This window comes from Leucoraja erinacea, chromosome 2 (genome assembly GCF_028641065.1).
Source record: "Leucoraja erinacea ecotype New England chromosome 2, Leri_hhj_1, whole genome shotgun sequence".
Lineage (NCBI taxonomy): Eukaryota > Metazoa > Chordata > Chondrichthyes > Rajiformes > Rajidae > Leucoraja > Leucoraja erinaceus.
In genome coordinates, this window is record NC_073378.1 from 661,451 (window position 1) to 684,217 (window position 22,767).

General features: G+C 42.0%; 1 protein-coding gene across 7 annotated transcripts in view; it reads left to right on the top strand.

Moving 5' to 3' along the window:
* Positions 1-22,767, top strand: part of LOC129706469 (uridine phosphorylase 1-like) — a 74,834-nt gene that overhangs the window by 16,889 nt on the left and 35,178 nt on the right. For 5 of the 7 annotated variants that reach the window (XM_055650841.1, XM_055650833.1, XM_055650810.1 and 2 more), the window contains exons 2-5: positions 1,935-1,992; positions 15,380-15,497; positions 15,581-15,739; positions 22,091-22,205. In XM_055650841.1, coding sequence (XP_055506816.1) covers positions 1,943-1,992; positions 15,380-15,497; positions 15,581-15,739; positions 22,091-22,205 — 442 coding nt within the window. In that variant the 5' untranslated portion in view covers positions 1,935-1,942. Of the gene's footprint in view, positions 1-1,933; positions 1,993-15,379; positions 15,498-15,580; positions 15,740-22,090; positions 22,206-22,767 lie in introns of all 7 variants that reach the window. The other 2 variants (XM_055650825.1, XM_055650803.1) reach the window with 2 other exon arrangements.

Here is a 22,767-nt window from a genome sequence, read left to right on the forward strand (position 1 = left end):
CCAGGAATCAGTCTGGTGAACCATCTCTGTACTCCCTCTATGGCAAGAATGTATTTCCTCAGATTAGGAGACCAAAACTGTACACAATACTCCAGGTTTGGCCTCACCGAGGCCCTGTACAACTGCAGTAGAACCTCCCTGCTCCTATACTCAAATCCTTTTGCTATGAATGCTAACATACCATTCGCTTTCTTCACTGCCTGATGCACCTGCATGCCTACTTTCAATGACTGGTGTACCATGACACCCAGGTCACGTTGCATCTCCCCTTTTCCTAATCGGCCACCATTCAGATAATAGTCTACTTTCCCGTTCTTGACACCAAAGTGGATAACCTCACATTTGTCCACATTATACTGCATCTGCCATGCATTTGCTCACTCACCCAACCTATCTAAGTCACCTTGCAGCCTCCTAGCACCCTCCTCACAGCTAACAGTGCCCCCCAGCTTCGTGTCATCCGCAAACTTGGAGATGTTGCATTCAATTCCCTCATCCAGATCATTAATATATATTGTAAATAGCTGGGGTCCCAGCACTGAGCCTTGCGGTACCCCACTAGTCACTGCCTGCCATTCTGAAAAGGACCCGTTTACTCCTACTCTTTGCTTCCTGTCTGCCAGACAGTTTTCTATCCACATCAATACTGAACCCCCAATACCGTGTGCGTTAAGTTTGTATACTAATCTCTTATGTGGGACCTTGTCGAAAGCCTTCTGAAAGTCCAGATATAACACATCCACTGGTTCTCCCTTATCAACTCTACTAGTTACATCCTCGAAAAATTCTATAAGATTCGTCAGACATGATTTACCTTTCATAAATCCATGCTGACTTTGTCCAATCATTTCACCACTTTCCAAATGTGCTGCTATGCCATTTTTAATAACTGACTCTAGCATTTTCCCCACTACCGATGTTAGACTAACTGCTCCGTAATTCCCCGTTTTCTCTCACCCTCCCTTTTTAAAAAGTGGGGTTACATTAGCTACCCTCCAACCCTCAGGCACTACCCCAGAATCTAAAGAGTTTTGAAAAATTATCACTAATGCATCCACAATTTCTGGGGCTACTTCCTTAAGTACACTGGAATGCAGCCTATCTGGCCCTGGGGATTTATCGGCCTTTAATCCATTCAATTTCCCTAACACCACTTCCCGACTAAACTGGATTTCACTCAGTTCCTCCATCTCATTTGACCCCCGGTCCCCTGCTATTTTGGGCAGTTTAATTATGTCTTCCTTAGTGAAAACAGAACCAAAGTAGTTATTCAATTGGTCTGCCATGTCCTTGTTCCCCATGATCAATTCACCCGTTTCTGACTGCAAGGGACCTACATTTGTTTTAGCTAATCTTTTTCTCTTCACATATTTATAACAACTATCACAGGGCCGCAGTTCCAGGCAGCGGACAAACGGGGCCTTAAACCTGGCAATGTCCCCGTCAGCTGCAGCAGAGTTGGGGACAGTTTGGTCCCTCCGCCCACCCAGAGTCACTGACCGCACTGCACTGGCACCAGACCCCAACCACACACCGGGGTGATCCGGACCCCGACCCGCACACGACACACACACACACGATTCACCCCCCCCGACCCCCACCACCACATAGGGTGATTCAACCCCCCTGACCCCGAATTAGTCTAATCACTTTTCTCTGAATGGTTCATGATAGTGTTTGTGGTTCTAAAATTGACTATTGATGATGGAGGCAGTGATGATAAAAAAGTAATTAAAGTTCTTAATGGTTCCACAATTTGGACTAAAATTAAAGGACAGCTAAAATTGTTTTACATCTGAAAGTGTAAGTGAGAATGTTATGCCATTGAATAATTACAGATTATGAATTCAGCTTGAAAGATTAATCATAACTCAAAAATAATGCGTCATCAGTCCCTGTTATTCTTTCATTAAATGATTAACGTTTTTTTTCAGACCAAGAAATGGCATGTTGCAAACAGGATCCATGTAAAAAGCAGGAGACAACAATCAAGTAAGAAATGCCACAATTATTTTGTTGCTTTAATATTTTTCATAAACTGAAATTTGGTTTCACTAATACACACCAATGGTTAGTGGTTTGAATTAAGTTCATCTCACATCCTTAAAAAAATAACAATTTTTTACAGAAAAAAAAGATATCTGTTGTTATCAGCAAAATTGCTGACATTTTCCACATAACCTACCAGGATTTCTAAGCAAATGTGGATGTATAGAGGTTGCAACAAGTATTTACAATAGTTTGGCTGACTTGTTTCCTGAATTGGAATACAAAATTTCAGAGGTTCCCCAGATCATATGCTGGAAATAACTGAGAGAACTAACAGATAATAAAAATAGCTAACTAATATATATATATTTTGAAGTCTTTTAGTTTTAATAACAAATTATGGTTAGCACTTGTTCCATATTTAACTTTAAAATATTTTCGATAGGGCAGCGCAGTGGCACAGCCTGTTGCCTCACAGCTCCAGTGATGCAGGTTCCATCTGACGTCCAATACAGCCTGTGTGGAGTTTGCACATTCTTTCTGTGACCATGTTGGTTTCCTGTCACATCTCAAAATGTGTGGGGTTCTAGATTAACAAGCCACTGTAAGTTACCCCGAGCAGTAGTGTGTAATAGAATCTGTTATGTGTGGGAGTTGATGCTACCCCATCAACCCCCACTTATAACAGATTAGGTAGGATTAGTGTCTTCTTGCGTATGGCGTGCACAGCCTAAAGTTGTAGGACAACTTGGTCTATTTGATTGTGCATGCCAGGTTGATTGCATTCATCGAAACAGGGCGGACCACGTGAAGGTTGCAATCTCCCACCACGAGGATTAGTGTAAAATGAGTACATACAGTGCATTCAGAAAGTATTCAGACCCGTTCACTTTTCCCACATTTTGTTACGTTGCAGCCTTATTCTAAAATTGATTAAATTCATAGAAACATAGAAAATAGGTGCAGGAGGAGACCATTCGGTCCTTCGAGCCAGCACCGCCATTCATTGTGATCATGACTGATCGTCCCCAATCAATTACCCGTGCCTGCCTTCTCCCCATATCCCTTGATTTCACTAGCCCCTAGAGCTCTATCTAACTCTCTCTTAAATCCATCCAGTGATTTGGCCTCCACTGCCCTCTGTGGCAGGGAACTCCACAAATCCACAACTCTCTGGGTGAAAACGTTTTTTCTCACCTCAGTCTTAAATGGCCTCCACTTTATTTTAAGACGGTGGCCCCTGGTTCTGGACTCACTTGTCCAATCCTTTTATAATTTTATATGTTTCTATAAGATCCCCCTCATCCTTCTAAATTCACTCATAATGAAAAAAGTGAAAACCAGTGTTTAGAAATTTTTGCAAAGTAATTAAAATAAATAACTGAAATATCACATTTACATAAGTATTCAGACCCTTTGCTATGACATTCAAAATTGAGCTTCGGTGCCTCCTATTTCCATTGATTATCCTTGAGATGTTTCTACAACTTGATTGGAGTCCACAAGTGGTAAATTAAATTTATTGTACATGATTTGGAAAGGCGCACACCTGTCTATATAAGGTTCCACAGTAGACAGTGCATGTCAGAGCATAAACCAAAATGAAGATGAAGGAATTATCCGTAGACCTCCGAGACAGGATTGTGTCGAGACACAGATCTGGGGAAGCGTATAAAACAATTTCTGCAGCAGTACAGGTCCCAAAGAGCACAGTGTCCTCCGTCATTCTTAAATGGAAGAATGTTGAAACCACCAGGACTGGCCGCCTGGCCAAACTGAGCAATGGGGGAGAAGGTCAGGGAGGTGACCAAGAACCCGATGGTCACTCTGACAGAACTCTAGAGTTCCTCTGTGGGGATGGGAGAAACTTCCAGAAGGATAACTATATCTGCAACACTCCACCAATCTGGCCTTTATGGTAGAGTGGCCAGATGGAAGCCACTCCTCAGTAGAAGGCACATGACAGCCCGCTTGGAGTTTGCCAAAAGGCACCTAAACAGGATTCTCTGATCTGATGAAACCAAGATTGAATTCTTTGGCCTGAATGCCAAGTATCATGTCTGGAGGATACCAGGCACCACTCATCACCTGGCCAATACCATACCTACGGTGAAGCATGGTGGTGGCAGCATCATGCTGTGGGGATGCTTTTCAACGGCAGGAACTGGGAGACTAATCAGGATCGAGGGAAAGATGAGCAGAGCAAAGTACAGAGAGATCCTTCATGAAAACCTGTTCCAGAGCATTCTTCGTCTTCTTCTTTTGTGTGGCGTGCACAATCTAAAGTTGTTGGACAACCTGTTCTATTTGATCTTCCGTTTGTGCACGTCGAGTTGATTGCATTAGTCGAAACAGGGTGGATCACGTGAAGGTTGCAATCTTGCACCCCCTCCAGAGCATTCAGGACCGCAGACTGGGGCAGAGGTTCACCTTCAAACAGGACAACGACCCTAAGCACACAGCCAAGACAACGCAGGAGTGGCTTTGTGACAAGTCTGTGAATGTCCTTGAATGGCCCAGTCAGAGCCCGGACTTGAACCTGATCGAATATCTCTGGAGAGACCTGAAAATAGCTGTGGATCGACGCTCCCCATCCAACCTGACAGAGCTTGAGAGGATCTGCAAAGAAGAATGGGAGAAATTACCCAAATACAGGTGTGCCAAGCTTGTAGTGTCATACCCAAGAAGACTTGAGGCTGTAACCGCTGCCAAAGGTGCTTCAACGAAGTGCTGAGTAAAGGCTCTGAATACTTATGTAAATGTGATATTTCAGTTATTTAATTTTAATTACGTTGCAAACATTTTTACACACCTGTTTTCGCTTTTTTATTATGAGGTGTTGTGTATAGATTGATGATTAAAAAAATGAATTTAATCCGTTTTAGAATAAGGTTGTAACGTATCAAAATGTGGAAAAGTGAAGGGGTCTGAATACTTTTTGAATGCACTGTAATGGTCAGCGTGGTTTTGTCATAGGCTGAAGGGCCTGTTTTTATGCTGTGTTTCTTTATGATCTATGTTTATGAAATATGTTTTCAGTAGTTGTATCAGTGGCCTGGCTATTTTATAAATGGGGCTTGTTCTTGTCACCCTATGTAATGGCTATATGTTGTAGAAACTCCTGCCATCATGCATTGATTTATAATTAAAGACTAGACCAAGTGCAGACCCGTTGGGTCTGTTCCCCCATCGTGCGGTTGTGGGGGGGGGGGAGGAGGTGGCATGCAGCATCACACACTAACTACCCCCCCCCCCTCCCGCACTCATGCTAATAGAGGGGAGGGGAGAGAGAAAGAGGGGGGGAGGAGAGGGGGGAGAGAGAGAGGGGGGTGGAGAGGAAGGGAGGGGGGAGAGAGGGGGGAGTGCTGAGAGGGGGGGTGAGATGAGGGCGGGGGGAGAGGTGGGGAACAGGGAGGGGGTAGGGGTGTGGGGAGGGGGGTTTAGGGGAGGGATGGTGCGGGAGGAGAGGGGGGGGGAGGAGGAGAGAGGGGGAGGAGGACAGGGGGGAGAGGAGAGGGGGGGGGGGAGAGGAGGGGGGGAAGAGGAGATGGAGGGGGGAAGAGGAGAGGAGGGGGAAAGAGGAGAGGGAGGGGGAAGAACGAGGAGGGGGAGGGAAGAGGAGAGGGAGGGGGGAAGAGGAGAGGGGGGGAAGGAGGAGAGGGAGGGGGGAGAAGAGGAGAGGGAGGAAGAGGAGAGGGAGAGGGGAAGAGGAGAGGGAGGGGGGAAGAGGAGAGGGAGGGGGGAAGAGGAGAGGGGGGGGGAAGAGGAGAGGGAGGGGGGAAGAGGAGAGGGAGGGGGGAAGAGGAGAGGGAGGGGGAAAGAGGAGAGGGAGGGGGAAGAGGAGAGGGAGGGGGGGGGGGAGGGAGGGGGGAGGAGAGGGGAGGGGGGGGGAGGGAGAGGAGAGAGAGAGAGAGAGAGAGAGAGATAGTGCATTTTTACTTCAACCCAAACCCAAACAACCATTTGCAGGCAGTGCTTTTTTACCTCTAACCATATTTTCATTTTCAAACCAAATTAAGGGTACTCACAGTGCTGTAGACATTTGTCAGTGTCATTCAAAGCTCTGATTGAGGCACACCACTTGCAGAGACTGATTGAGGCACACCACTTGCAGAAACTGATTGAGGCACACTACTTCCTGGTTTTATATTCCCTCCCTCTCCCTCCAGCGGGGGCAGCAGAGAGAATGGGGAATGTTGTAAAAACATTAATATCTCTGTCAATTTTCATCGACAGGAAAAATCCTCGGCACACATGTGGTGGAGGGGGGGGGGCTCTGAGCGAGGTGGCCAAACATGACGGCCGTAGGTGGCGGCGTACTCTCGGAAACCGCAGCACAGAAAGCCAAAACGGTCAAGAACAGAGTTTTAGTAATATAGATAGATAGATGGGGCAGCATTGAAAACGAGTGGATGTTGAACACAACTAAATAAATGTTAACCAAGTTTGCTTAGTTTAGTTTAGAGATACAGCGTGGAAACAGGCACTTCTGCCCACCGGGTCCACACCGACCAGCGATCCCTGCATATTAACACTATCCTACACACACTAAGGACAATTTTTACATTTACCAAGCCAATTAACCTCCATACCTGTACGTCTTTGGAGTGTGGGAGGACACCGAAGATCTCTGAGAAAACCCACGTAGGTCAAGGGGAGAACGTACAAACTCAGTACAGCAGCACCCGTAGTCGGGATTGAACCCGGGTCTCTGGCACTGTAAGAGCAAATCTACCGCTGTCCCATGCCACCCTAGAGCAGAATGTTCTGAGTAGAAAATTCCTCCCATTATTTGTGTGGCCTGTTGCTGATGATATTGCGGTAATGTTGATCTAATATTAATTCATTAATTCAGAACTAAGCTGTGGCTTTTTTAGGGAAATGGCAGAGGAGTTAATCTCAAAATGTTGAGATCACTGTGCTGGTTTAGTTTACTACTGAGTGCTACACAATTAATAGAACACAAAGATGATTCTGCTGCTTGACCATATAATTTGCATCCCTGCAATGGCATTGTCAGCAGATTTATTGCTTCCAACCCACCATAGCTACTAATAGATTCCTCATTATGAATGCCCATTTCAATCTTTACAGCCAAGCTTCTGTCAGATCGGTCAGTTTAAAACAGCTAAGTTAGGCAGTAATTTTGGATTGCTTTGTTGTAAATTGACTTGGTTAATTTTGTTGTGTATAGGACTAAACAATGTCAATACAGTGGTAGCAAATCTCAGAAAAATAACATTCCATTGCTAAGAACAACTAATACTATTTGTACATGACTGGGATGTAGGAAGCATATACAAGTCAAACCCAGTATTCCTGTATTGGCTAATGCAATTGTTATGTTACTGGGCCAGTAATTCAGAACTCCAGTAATTCAATACTCCAAACAAAATTAGTTAAAATTCTACATGTGGCAGTTTGAGAATTTGAATTAATTCATTAGTTTTAAAAGTCGGTTATGAAACTAAGTGAGGATGAAGTTCTTGGCTCTTGGTTTCTTGGTCCTCCAAAATATTCCAAATGGAATTTATAATGGAGGTGGTGAAGGGAGGGCTAAGTTCCTGACTTGGTATTGAAAATTCAATAAATTATTTGTACCTTTTAGAAAAGGAAACACCACATATTAATTTAATAACTCGTACCTTTGATAGCATTATATTCGTATCATAACAAATTATGGTTTGCACTTGCTCTATCATTTAAAGAAAGAATCAAAATGTATTTGCAATTATTAAATCCAACTTAATATAGTATTGAAATAAAACTTTTTTTAACGTGGAAACATTACTAGTGCTAATCAAAATATAGTGATTTAGGAACAATATCTGATGAATAGTTTGCCTGGTCGATTGTTCCGGATAACGATAAATAATAATTTACAGATGAATAATTTACAGGAGACTAAAATGCGTACAGGGTTTAAGTTGTCTCTTGAATTGCCATTTGATAACCCAAACAGTTTGAATGGTAACATTTCCCATGATTTTGGCCATTTTTAATATAAGAATCATTTTGTTGCAAATAACAATGAAAATAAAAAGGAGATAATTTTAATTAACAAAAGTAGGTGGAGGATTGAAAATAAAAATCAGAGATTTTCCTCCAACCTTTCCACTGGCAATTAAAATGGAGGTTAGTCAGGGTGGATTTCATGGGGGGGCATGGTAACTAATCAGCTCTCAGGAGGAGGAATAAACTACAATATTTTAAAGATTCTGTTTGGCCCCAACATTTGTTCTTATCTTATGTTGTCTTGATTATTCACAGCGTCAATAAATTATCTGCACAGCCCTGTGATACATTTTCCTGCCATCAGTGCTGAAACAGTTTACCACACCAACAGACAGCTGACCTGTGAATTGGGCTTGCGGTCAGAATTAGTAAGATTATAGCACAGAAGGAGGCCATTTTCCCTTCAAGTCTGCTGGCTCCAAGCAAGAGTATTCCAAATAATTCCAATTACCCCCATATCAATCAATTCTCTTCTTATAGCCCTTAAATATTTTTCCCTTTCAAGTCCTTATCCAACGTGTGTAAAGAAAAAATATATTTTCCTTGTGCATTTACCAATCACCTTCACTGTATGTCCTTTGGTTCTCAGTGATTCCAGCAATGGAACAGCTTCTTACTGCTTAGGCCCTTCATAATTTTAAATACCTTCATCAGATGCTCTCCTAATTTCCAATAACTCCAGCTTCTCCAAGTGAACTAAGTAATTGAAGTCTATAATGCTAAGAATTGTTCTCAAGAACCTTTATTTGACTCCCACTCTAAGCCATCTCATCATTTCTAAAGTGTCATGCCCAAAATTGGACATAATGTTTTGACTTAACTAATATTTTAGAAGGATGTTTCATATTCTTTATCTTTCACATGAGAATACAGGGGAAAGAAACAAGACCGGTGTAAGATACCATTTAGATCAGTGACCATACATGTTTTCTCTATGAATCAAACTTCTTGTTGATCACCGATCAGCCCTGTGTTTCATTTAGTTTCCTGGTGCCTCTATTACTTTTTACTTCACCACTGAACCTTCCATAATCAACATGTTTTTCACATGTTATTGATCTGATTCATGTGGGGTTTTTTTTAGCTTTAATGTATCTTATCTCTTTGGTCATCCAGGATATCTTGGCTTTAATTATCCTATCTTCCTCTCTGTGGGACTGAGGTAGCTGAGAGAATTTGAATCAAGTCTCCTGGTTTTTAATTTATATCCTGCCAATGTGCCTTTGTCTTGCTTGGATATCAGAAGCATTAGCAAGATCTTTGTAAATCTATATTACTAAAACTCTGACCTTGACCGCTTTTGGTCCACTGTGCTGCGATTTCCGACAGAACGCCGCCACCTACAGCCGTCATTTTTGGCCACCTCCCTCCGCCTTCCGGGACCAGAGCATTTTTCCCATCGATGAAAAATCAGAGAGATATTAATGTTTCTAAAAAATTCCCCATTCTCTCTGCTGCCCCCGCTGGCGTCAGGGGGAGGGACTATAAAACCTGGAAGTGTAGTGCCTCACTCAGTCTCTGCCAGACCCAGGAAGTGAAAGGGTCACGGCTTTCTGAGCTGCGAATAACACTGAACGCACGTTTACTCCTGGATGAGTCCCCTCAATGCGGTTCTAAAGTGGCTGCAGCCCAATTGATTGCCTCACCTTTTTTTAAATGGTTGTGTTCACAAAATGAATTTTGGTTGTCAGGTGGCTGCAGCCCAATTGTTTGCCTCGCCTTTTTAAAAAGTTTGTGTTCACAAAATGAATTTTGGTTGTCGGGTGTCTGCAGCCTAATTGTTTGTCTCGCCTTTTTAAACAAGTTTGTGTTCACAAAATGAATTTTGGTTGTCGGGTTGCTGCAGCCCAATTGTTTGCCTCGCCTTTTGTAACAAGTTTGTGTTCACAAAATGAATTTTGGTTGTCGGGTGGCTGCAGCCCAATTGCTTGCCTCGACTTTTTAACACGTTTGTGTTCACAAAAATAATTTTGGTTGTCAGTTTGCTGCAGCCCAATTGTTTGCCTCCTTTTTAACACGTTTGTGTTCACAAAATGACAAGTTTGCCTTGGCTTTTAAAATCATTGCAACAGTTGGATGCCAGCCCAATAATCCATTCGTCCCACTGTCTATACTAGCCCTCTGGAAACCAGTACCTTCGGCCCGCAACACCCATATTAGCGCAACAGAAATCCCCCCCCCCACAGGCGAGCAATATTGGAATTGGTGGAGGGGTGGAATATTGCGTTGGTGACCAGCCCTCCCGTGTGATGCTGGGACCCAACGGGTCCCACTTTGTCTAGTCTCTTATTAAAAAAACAACTCCCATAGCTTTTAAAATACAGAGTGCTGTCTCAATGTCTCTCTTTTCTTGCATATTTTTTTCTTGATGACACTACCTTGACTGTTGTAATTAGATTTTCTTTTTGTACAATGAATAGTTTGGTCTTTCTAATTATATTTTACCAAATGGTTCTTAATCCAACTTCAGCAGATTACTAATATGCTGAAAATCTGTGGGTTCAACCAATGTTAATTCTAGACAAATGCTAGAATTTTCATAGTTTTACTTTTAACCACTACTGCAATAAAATATTTGTTATCAGAAATAATTCTCATTAAAAGTTTGCTGAATATCCCATTCAATACAGCTGTAAGCTCCAAATCACTGGCAGCTTGCATGCTGAGAGCTAACTAGGAATATAAATGAGTGCTGACCATGCATGGTTGTCAGGGCTGGCGGTGTGCCATTTGAAGAAGTGCAATGGCTGCAACTGCAGTATTTCAGCTATCCTTGTGTTCAATTCAAAAGCCCTTAACATGTTCAGGTAAACCCTTCCCCCACTGCAGTGAATGTATATTAAACCTGCTTTCCATAGATAAGCTCAATATTTATAGACATTATCTGTCATTTATATTAAGTTATTTTCTAGGACCCCACAGCAATTCAGCTTAGCTATTTGTAACTATCACTGCATAAAAAATTTGTCTGAGTGCACATTTCTAATGATGCTTCAATATTAAATATTAGTGCCTCCAGTAGTCAAATTGAATTGTGATGGAAAATATACTTGAGGCATCCTTGTTTTTAATTATTGGTTTTAATGATATGTAAGAATCCATGTGATAAGCATTAACTCTGGCATAAACTAACTGCACGAGAAACCTGTTTTATATAACAACCTTCAACCTATAAGATCTGCCCAGAGCATATGGGAAAAATAAAGGATGTGAAACCAAAGATGCAGAGCTTCAGGAGGATCAAAAGCTAGATCAAAGAGATCAATTTTAAACACCTCTTTAACAAAAAGACTATTAACAGGATTAGAGAGCATACTCCAGACTGTAGAGAAGTTAAGGATGCAGTTATCAACAGAGAAACCGATGAAAGATGTGCATGAGGCCAGTTAGCGTGACCATATAGTATGTTTTAAAGAGGTTATAAAGGAGGGAAAGGTCAAGAAGCATTTTAAAAGGAAGGTTAAAAATATTAGATCTGATGCACTCGGGGACTGGGAACCAGTGTCAATCTGAGAACAAGCCTAGATGTGGGATTAGATGGTGATATTTTGGGTGAATTGTGATTTATTAAAAGTGAAAGACCAGAAAGTGGCTCGCTAAGTATTGGTCAAGCACAATGCACTCTACACACGCTTTGATAGGAAGACCACCAATGGGTCTTCGTGAGCCCCTGTAACCCACCGATGGTATTGCAACCTCAGTCACCAAGGCCGACGTCAGAAGATCCTTCAGGAGGGCGAACCCTCGGAAAGCATCTCGACCTGATCGCATTCTCAAAAACTGCATGGACCAACAGGCTGGAGTTTTTTGTGGACATCTTCAACCTCTCATTACTGAGGTCTGCGGTTCCCACCTGCTTTAAAGGGGCACCAATAATACCAGTGCCCAAGAAGCATAAGGTGACATGCCTCAATGCCCACCAAACCGATGGAAGATGCTGGCACTGACATCCATGGCTTTGCATATCAATCACCTCAGCAAGAACCTGGACCCACTACAATTTGCCTATTGCCACAATAGAGCACCGTGGGATGCAATCTCGCTGGCTCTCCACTCTTCACTGGACTAGACAACAGCTCGGTGTTCAACACCATCATCCCCTCCAAATCTGTTACCAAGCTTAGGTAACTGGTTCTCTGAACAGCCACTTGAAACTGGATCCTCAACAGAACACAATTGGTACGAATTGACACACTTCTTCCTCGATAACAATCAGTACAGGGGTACCTCAAGGTTGTGTGCTCAGTCCTCTGCTCTACTCACTCTCTACCCATGACTGTAATTGGACGCAGTTCCAACTTCATTTTTAAATTCGCTGATGGTGCCACTGTTCGACAGATTACGGATAATGATGAGTCAGAGTATAGGAGGGAGCTTGATCATCTGATTAAATGATGCCAAGATAACAAACTTGCTCTCAACGTCGGTAAAACCAAGGAACTGATCTGTCTTCATCAACAGGTCAATGGTTGAGTCAACAATTTCAGGTTCCTGGGCATATCTCTGAAGATCTGTCCTGCACATTGTTGCAATCATAAATAAAACCTGTTGTTGCCTCTAGTTCCTTAGAAGATATGTTGACGAATACTCTCCTGAATTTCTTTGGTGTACAGTAGAGAGCATATTGACTGGTTACATCACGGCCTGGTTCGGCAACTCGAAGGACCAGGAACAAATGAGTTTATGAAAAGTGGTGAATACATCCAGGTCCATCATGGGTACTAACCTCCCCACCAAGAAGAAACCACCTACTTGAGATTACGTCTTCTGTGGACAAATACTTCATCGTACAAGTTCATAACCATACCTTGGAGTTCATCTTGATAGCAAGCTTTCGTGAGGGCAACACGTGTACAACACGGTCACTAAAGCCAACCAGACACTAGGTTTCCTTAGACGAAACCTCTGGTTCTGCCCAAAGGAAGTGAAAACCACAGCATATACAACATTGGTTAGACCCTTACTGGAATACGCTTCATGCGCCTCGGACCCATACAAAACTGGTCATATCAACAAACTAGAAGGGATACAGAGGAAAGCAGAACGCTTTTGCATCGGGAACTACAATAGAGGTAGCAGTGTCACCCAGATGCTGTCCGACCTGGAGTGGGAAACGCTGGAAACAAGAAGAGCAAGGAACAGACTAGCCATGTTGCACAAGATTCAAAAGGGGATCGTGGGCATAACTGCAGATAGATACATAATATACTCAACAGAAAGGAGAACAGGAAAGAGAAATGATATGCAAATAGAAATCTAATTCGCCAGGACAGATATTTATAAGAACTCATTCTTTGTAAGAACCTTAAGGGAATGGAATAAACTAGACAACAATATAGTCAAATCACCTTCACTAGACAGTTTTAAGGGGGCACTACCAGCATGTTAGTATGCACAACATATCCAAGTTGGCGATATGCAGAGTACTGTCATGCCGACTACAAATTCAGAAAGTTCATTGAAGGGATCCATAAGAGGTGCCATCTCAAATAGGCAGTCAGCATCATCAAGGAACCACAGCACCCTGGCAATGTTCTCATTTCACTCCTGCAATCAGGAAGAAGGTATTGGAGTATGAATACTGTAATCAATCAATCAATCAACCTTTATTGTCATCTTGCAAGCAACAGTTGTACAGTGCAAAATGAAAAGACGTTTCCCAGGGAATAGCGGAGCTTCGCACATGAAATTTAAAACGTTTCACACATAATAACACTAAAAACAATCCAGTCCCTGATGGAACAGTATAAATAAATAGTTAAAGCAGGTAAAACACAATGTTAAAATACAATAAACCAATCACAAAAATGTCCGGGGCAGCTGATTTGGGTGGCCAGTGCCAGTTATTAAAGTGGCCAGTGCCAGTTATTAAAGTGTCCGTGCCAGCCGCAGAATCAAGTGACTGTGAGTACAGAGTGACTGTTTAGCAGCCTCACAGCCTGTGGTAGGAAGCTGTTTAGCAGTCTTGTAGTCCGGGCTTTGATGCTTCGATATCTCTTGCCTGATGGCAGGAGGTCCAGGTGTATGTGGAGGGGGTGCGGTTTGTCCTTAGCAATTCTCCGAGCTTTTTTCAGACAGCGGCTCTGGAACAGTTCTTGTACCGAGGGTAGGGAGACGCCAATGATCCTCTCTGCTCCCCTCACTACCCTCTGCAGAGCCTTCCTGTCCGAGCAGTTGCAGGTGGAGTACCACGTATTTATGCAGTAACATCCAGGATCAGGAATAGCTTCTTTCTAACAACCATCTGGCTATTGAACACTACGAACTCCAACTAAACTCCAAACTATGAGCTGCTTGAACTTTGTTTTTTTAACTATATTGGATTCTTCATTTCATTTTTTTCGTGTGTTTGTTGCATTATGTTTTGAGTATTGTGTTTACAAACTTGTTATGCTGCTGCTGCAAGTAAGAATTTAATTGATCTATGACAATAAAACACTATTGACTCTTGAAGCCACTCAAACTTTCTGTTAACCAAACAAGCATGTACTTAGCACCAATGTGATTTCTTGATCTTGATTTTCCTGAGTAACATCTGGTAGGGTGAAGCTTGACTGATCCTTTCTGTCAGGAATTTACAAGATGTCTCGATAATATAACACTATGACATAAAAGAGAGTTGTAATTGGGGTGGGATGGGCGGTTGTGCAGGTGGAGGAGGGTAGAATGCAGCTGGACAAGCCCAACTACAAAATGCGGGTAAACCTGACAATCGTATCATAGAAACATAGAAATTAGGTGCAGGAGTAGGACATTCGGCCCTTCGAGCCTGCACCGCCATTCAATATGATCATGGCTGATCATCCAACTCAGTATCCCATACCTGCCTTCTCTCCATACCCCCTGATCCCTTTAGCCACAAGGGCCACATCTAACTCCCTCTTAAATATAGCCAATGAACTGGCCTCAACTACCCTCTGCGGCAGAGAGTTCCAGAGATTCACCACTCTCTGTGTGAAAAAAGTTCTTCTCATCTCGGTTTTAAAGGATTTCCCCCTTATCCTTAAGCTGTGACCCCTTGTCCTGGACTTCCCCAACATCGGGAACAATCTTCCTGCATCTAGCCTGTCCAACCCCTAAGAATTTTGTAAGTTTCTATAAGATCCCCTCTCAATCTCCTAAATTCTAGAGAGTATAAACCAAGTCTATCAACTTGACAGGTGATAAAGTTTCAACAGTAGTTTGCTGATTAGATTTACTTTTAAATTTCTTATTTTTTATTTTAAGTATAATTAAATGCAGTTACAAAACATGCAAATAAGATGACAAGGGCATTTAATGACTGCTTATTTATTACATTGGAGCAGTAATTTACGTAATTGCACCATTTAGTCTGAAAATATATTGCTGTCAATAACATATCTTTTGCTTGCAGGGAAACATGTCGTTATGTATCAAATCCATATCTAGCAACAATGAAAGAAGATGTTTTATACCATTTTGATCTTGGCAGTAAAACTCATGATCTTCCTGCCATGTTTGGAGATATTAAGGTAGGCTATTGGTTTGATTATCAATATACGTGTAGTGTTTGTCGAATGATAAAAAAGTTTAAATGGCTCTTCCTTTCTGCCAGTTTGTATGTACAGGTGGAAGCTCATGGCGAATGAAATCTTTCGCTCAATACATGAATGCGCTATTGGAATTGGGAAGTGCCACAGCTGATATTCCCGATATCTGTGCCCACACTGACCGTTTTAGCATGTATAAAGTGGGGCCTGTCCTAGCAGTCAGTGTAAGTAAATAGAAACCAGAAGGAACAGAACTAATGGTTACATATTAATAGTTGGGTGTGGTGGTTATGTTACCAAAATGGTTACACAGAGGGTTGGACTAATAATCTACAGACCTGAGTCATGAACCCAATGCAGAAATTTGAAAATAAAACAGCAACAAGGTACTGCATTTTCAAAGAGTAATGCAGGAGGTCTGCTATCGTCAACCAGACTGGCATATATGTGACTCCAGATCTAGAGCAATGCGGTTGATTCTTAACTTGCTAAGTTATAAAACTGCTTTGTTAAACGAGACCAGACAATGCTTGAGGCAACAAATTTGGACATAACAAAATTGCCACGTCTATTTATTTATTTATTTATTTATTTAATTCTTTATTTCGAACAGAATAAGAATAAAAAGCAAGTGTGAAACAGCATACAAAAAACAAATCAAGAATATTTATAAAGTGTCATAAACAATATCTATAAATAAATGAAATCGTATGTGTCCGAAAAGGAGCAGAAAGAAGCCAAAGCTTATTAATTCTCACAAGCTTATTCAACTGCTTATAATTATCTTATACAAATATGGCAGCTATATGTACATCATATGTGCACCAACAGCTGTATGTACACCAAATGATTTACATTTATACACTAATCAAATATTTACAAAGCCATACAAAAAAGAGAAAAAAAGAAAAGCAAAAGAAAAGAAAAAACCCTCATACACTATACAGTATCTTAGTCATATATACAACCCATCACCCTATAATCACCCTTCCTAATACAATCAGTATAACAAATATCTTACTCACAATCACCTATCCTCATCCCAATATCCTTTAAAAAAAGTGTTTTTGTACATCTTTTCAAACTGAATTATGCTTGTGCTAAGTTTTATCTCCTGAGCCAGACCATTCCACAAATCCACACCACAGATTGCTATGCACATACTTTTAAGAGTTGTTCTGACATTGAGTTTTTTAAAATTATGTTCCCCTCTCAAATTATACCCACCCTGTCTTTCCATAAACAGTTTTTGTATATTAGTTCACTCAGCTTTGCAAAGTTCTCCTCCTAAACTTCCAACTTGGAAGTGGCTGTCTCCCAGACTAATCAAGAAACAACTGACCTTGTGTTTGCAGAACAAAATATTATAGACACTGTACAAGGACACTGTACAGACTGACCAAAGAGGTAGGTCAGTAATATACAGATGTGAGGGGAAAGCACTGGAAGCCCACATGGCTGACGCCAGACCCACAAAATCTCATGGCATCAAATATGAGCAATGAAATTTTCTCCTTGATTCCCTTTATCATATCAGATGATAAATCATTACTCTTACACAACGACTGAAAATTAGAATAATCATTGAAAGCAGCAAGGATATATTTTTGATGGTGTACCTCAGTGTGTATTACCAAGGTAGCACCACCACTGTCCAAGTCAAGAAGGACATGGCTGGCAGATTGGGTCTGCTACAGCTGAGTAAACCAACAAGAGTGGTAAACCTTCTTGATCTTTTCATCTGTGGCTGATGCATCTGTTGTGTTGGAATCGATAGAAGTGACCACTGCATAATCACAGCTTAAGGATAAGGGGGAAATCCTTTAAAACCGAGATGAGAAGAACTTTTTTCACACAGAGAGTGGTGAATCTCTGGAACTCTCTACCGCAGAGGGTAGTCGAGGCCAGTTCATTGGCTATATTTAAGAGGGAGTTAGATGTGGCCCTTGTGGCTAAGGGGATCAGAGGGTATGGAGAGAAGGCAGGTACAGGATACTGAGTAGGATGATCAGCCATGATAATATTGAATGGCGGTGCAGGCTCGAAGGGCCGAATGGCCTACTCCTGCACCTAATTTCTATGTTTCTATGTTTCTAATCCTTTGGAGGCAAAGTTCTGACTTCAAATGAGGGCACACTTTAATTATAAATAGGATAGACTAAATCAAGCCTGATCTGCTGGCAGCTCACTCACGGCTGGTGGGCTGGCAGTTGACTCATGACTATTTAAATTCCATTTAAAGCAGGGTGCAAGGCCACCAAATTCAAATCCATGTTCCTACCATTTCAAGCAGGGTGCAAGGCCACCAAATTCAAGTGCAGTTTCTTACCACTATGAGCATAGTGCAAGGCCACTGAATTCAAGTGCAGTTTCCTACCACTTCAAGCAGGGTGCAAGGCCACCGAATTCAAGTGCAGTTTCCAACCACTTCTAGCAGGGTGTAAGGCCACTGAATTCAAGTGCAGTTTCATACCACTTTCAGCAGGGTGCAAGGCCATCAAATTCAGTGCATTCATACCACTTCAAGCAGGATGCAAGGTTGCCAAATTCAAGTGCAGTTTCATTCCACTTCAAGCAGGGTATAAGGCCACCAAATTCAAATGCAGCTTCATACCATTTCATGCAGGGTGAAACCACCATAAAACCACACAAAACACCAAACTCACAGTTCAGTAGACATTTAGTGTGTTCAGTTGATTCACAGCTCAGACAGTCATGACCTCTCCCTCCCCCATCATGCAGAGACTGAGCCACACCCACACTTCCGGATTTTATAACCCCTCCCCCTCCCACCGGAAAAGGTGTGGCTTTCATGGCGTGATTGACAGGAGAGAGATTCTCAACATTTAATAAACACTAATAACACTTATTTTTCATTGATGGGAAGAATTCTCTGCACCTGCTCAGCGGAGGGGGGACTGAGTAAGGTGGCCAAAAATCACAGCCGTAAGTGGTAGCGTTTTATCTAAAACCAATATACAGTGCATACAGGAAGTAAGTGCATTTGCAGTAGTGCCTTTTAACTTCAAGCTAAAGCACCCAAGCCGCCATTTGCAATAAGTAGTGCCTTTCAACTTCAAGCCAAAGCACCCAAGCCACCATTTGCAGTAAGTAGTGCCTTTCAACTTCAAGCCAAAGCACCCAAGCCACCATTTGCAGTTAGTAGTGCCTTTAAACTTCATACCACCATTTGCAGTAAGTAGTGCCTTTCAACTTCAAGCCAAAGCACCCAAGCCACCATTTGCAGTAAGTAGTGCCTTTCAACTTCATGCCACCATTTGCAGTAAGTAGTGCCTTTCAACTTCAAACCAAAGCACCCAAGCCACCATTTGCCGTAAGTAGTGCCTTTCAACTTCAAGCCCAAGCACCCAAGCCACCGTTTGCAGTAATTAGTGCCTTTCAACTTCAAGCCAAATCTCCCAAGCCACCATTTGCAGTATGTAGTGCCTTTCAACTTTAAACCAAAGCACCCAAACAACCATTTGCAGGCAGTGCCTTTTTACTTCAAACAAACCATATTTTCATTTTCAAACCACATTAAGGGGACTCACAGTTGTGTAGACATTTGTTCAGTGTTCTCCAGTATTCATGTTTTCCAGAGATGCTGCCTGACCCATTGAGTACTTTATGCTTTTTGCTGATGGAAGGTATTGTTGACAATAATGTCAGGTGCCATTCACTTAACAATAACCTACTCATGGATAGCCAGTTTGGGCCTCACTAGAATCACTCTGTTACAGACCTGATTACAGCCTTGTTCCAAAAATTGACTAAACAGGGTCTGATTATGAACAGTCAACATGGATTTGTGCCTGGAAGGTCATGTTTGACTAATCTTCTTGAATTATTTGAAGAGGTTACTCGGGAAATTGATGAGGGTAAAGCAGTGGATGTTGTATATATGGACTTCAGTAATGCCTTTGACAAGGTTCCTCACGGAAGGTTGGTTAAGAAGAGTTCAATTGTTGGGTATTAATGGTGGAGTAGCAAGATGGATTCAACAGTGGCTGAATGGGAGATGCTAGAGAGTAATGGTGGATGGTTGTTTTTCAGGTTGGAGGCCAGTGACTAGTGGGGTGCCCCAGGGATCTGTGTTGGGTCCACTGTTGTTTGTCATGTACATCAATGATCTGGATGATGGTGTGGTAAATTGGATTAGTAAGTATGCAGATGATACTAAGATAGGTGGGGTTGTGGATAATGAAGTAGATTTTCAAAGTCTACAGAGAGATTTATGCAAGTTGGAAGAGTGGGCTGAAAGATGGCAGATGGAGTGTAATGCTGATAAGTGTGAGGTGCTACATCTTGGCAGGACAAATCAAAATAGGACGTACATGGTAAATGGTAGGGAATTGAAGAATGCAGGTGAACAGAGGGATCTGGGAATAACTGCACAGTTCCCTGAAAGTGGAATCTCATGTAGATAGGGTGGTAAAGAAAGCTTTTGGTGTGCTGGCCTTTATAAATCAGAGCATTGAGTATAGAAGTTGGGATGTAATGTTAAAATTGTACAAGGCATTGGTGAGGCCAATTCTGGAGTATGGTGTACAATTTTGGTCGCCTAATTATAGGAAGGATGTCAACAAAATAGAGAGAGTACAGAGGAGATTTACTAGAATGTTGCCTGGGTTTCAGCAACTAAGTTACAGAGAAAGGTTGAATAAGTTAGGGCTTTATTCTTTGGAGCGCAGAAGGTTAAGGGGGGACTTGATAGAGGTATTTAAAATGATGAGAGGGATAGACAGAGTTGACGTGGATAAGCTTTTCCCACTGAGAGTAGGGAAGGTTCAAACAAGGGGACATGACTTGAGAATTAAGGGACAGAAGTTTAGGGGTAACATGAGGGGGAACTTCTTTACTCAGAGAGTGGTAGCTGTGTGGAATGAGCTTCCAGTGAAGGTGGTGGAGGCAGGTTCGTTTTTATCATTTAAAAATAAATTGGATAGTTATATGGACGGGAAAGGAATGGAGGGTTATGGTCTGAGCGCATGTATATGGGACTAGGGGAGAATACGTGTTCGGCACGGACTAGAAGGGTCGAGATGGCCTGTTTCCATGCTGTAATTGTTATATGGTTATATGGTTAAAGAGCTGAACTCCACAGGCAAAGTAGGAGTGGGTCTCCTTGGTAGTAAATGATTGTGTGTGGTATTAAGGAGTGCAGATAAAACTACAACCAACAGTCATCAAGGGAAAAACATTCCAATTGCTGGAGACAATCTAGCACAAAGAAAGATAGTTTTATTTGTTGGAAGTAAATAGGGTAGGACATATACAGCACCAGGACATCAAGGCAGAGTTCCTAAGACAGTGGCCCAGGCTAACCATCTGTACTTACTTCATCAATGATCCCCCGTCCATCATGAGGTCTGGTGGAGATGTTCACCGATGACTGCACAATATTCCATTCCTTTGACAGCCATGTAGCAAATGAAACAACGTACGTAGCTTGTAAGAAACATAGAAAATAGGTGCAGGAGTAGGCCATTCGGCCCTTCGAGCCTGCACCGCCATTCAATATGATCATGGATGATCATCCAACTCAGTATTCTATACCTGCCTTCTCTCCATACCCCCTGATCCCTTTAGCCACAAGGGCCACATCTAACTCCCTCTTAAATAGAGCCAATGAACTGGCCTCAACTACCCTCTGTGGCAGAGAATTCCACAGATTCACCACTCCCTGTGTGAAAAATGTTTTTCTCATCTTGGTCCTAAAAGATTGCCCCCTTATCCTTAAAAAGTGACCCCTTGTTCTGGACTTCCCCAACATCGGGAACAATCTTCCTGCATCTAGCCTGTCCAACCCCTTAAGAATTTTGTAAGTTTCTATAAGATCCCCCCTCAATCTTCTAAATTCTAGCGAGTACAAGCCGAGTCAATATTCACGCATTGACTGAAAGTTGATAAATAACATATGTGCCACATTAGCCACAAATTTGCTGGGTATTTTCTAGCGTATGTAACCATCTACCCTCATTATTCAATGACATTTCCAGCACCAAAACCCACATAATCAACAACCTTGGGGTCAGCATGAACCAGAAACTTAATTGAATTAGTCACCAAGTCACATAAATACTGCAGCTAGAAGAACAGGTTAGACACTGGGTGTCCTGTGTAAAGTGACTCATGCTAGACTTCAAAATGTTTAACCTTGTATAGCAATATAATAGTAATATCCCTTTGCATGGTCTATTAAACGTACATATTGGCAAACTATGCCAAAGCTCTCAGTGTAAGAAAATACAAATTATACTTGCAGGTAGAGAATTTGTTGATATAAACTGTATTGATTTCTCAGTAACTTAGTTTCCAATCTCTTTCTGATGTGCTTTTACATATATGCCAGGCAACCATGAGACCAACAAAATGTCATCTGTTCAATCATATTTTCCGCCATATCCCCATTTCTTCTACCGCTGCCCAATGTCCATTTTGTTTTGGGACATTTGGTATATTAAAACTGCTATATAAATATATACCTGTTAGTTCTGGTACTGGACAAGGCTCTATATTCATTGCGCCTTTCACAAGCCTGAAAAATAAATAACTGAATATCTGTTTTCTTGCAGCATGGCATGGGGATTCCCTCAATCTCAATCATGTTAAATGAACTCCTCAAATTGCTTTGTCACGCCAAGTGCACTGATGTCACTGCTTTTCGTATGGGGACCTCAGGTGGATTAGGTGCGGTATTCTGACCAATGGGTGCTCGTAAAATCAGATAAGTTAAATATCCAAATCAATGAGTTTTTGTGGATTTAAGCAAGAATGTAAAACGCTCAGAAAAGACGATAGCTCAGGAAATTGTTGCTAAAAGTTCTAAGTAATTATTCAAATATCAAGCTTGTGTTCAGAAGTTTAGCAATCTCAGATCTCTAGCATTTACCACGTGGCAAAGAACAATATTTTTTTAACATGATTAACTCGCATAATTAGCCAAGGAAAGCAGAATAACAGTTTGTAGTACAGCAAGGTCTGGTAATGGTAACTGTCTGCCTCGACAATTCAAGTTTGCAATATTTGGACTTCGGAATTGCAGATGCTGCTTTATAAAAACAGACACTAAGTACTGGAGTAACTTAGTAGGTCAGGCCGCATCTCTTGAGAACATGGACGGAAATGACCAGGCTATTACTCTACTCAGTGAGCAAATCAGTTGGCTCAGAAATCTCATAATGAATGGAAGGCATAGGCTGGACATTTGCAGACCTGGAATTTATACTGGTAGGGTCCAGGCGGGTGTTGA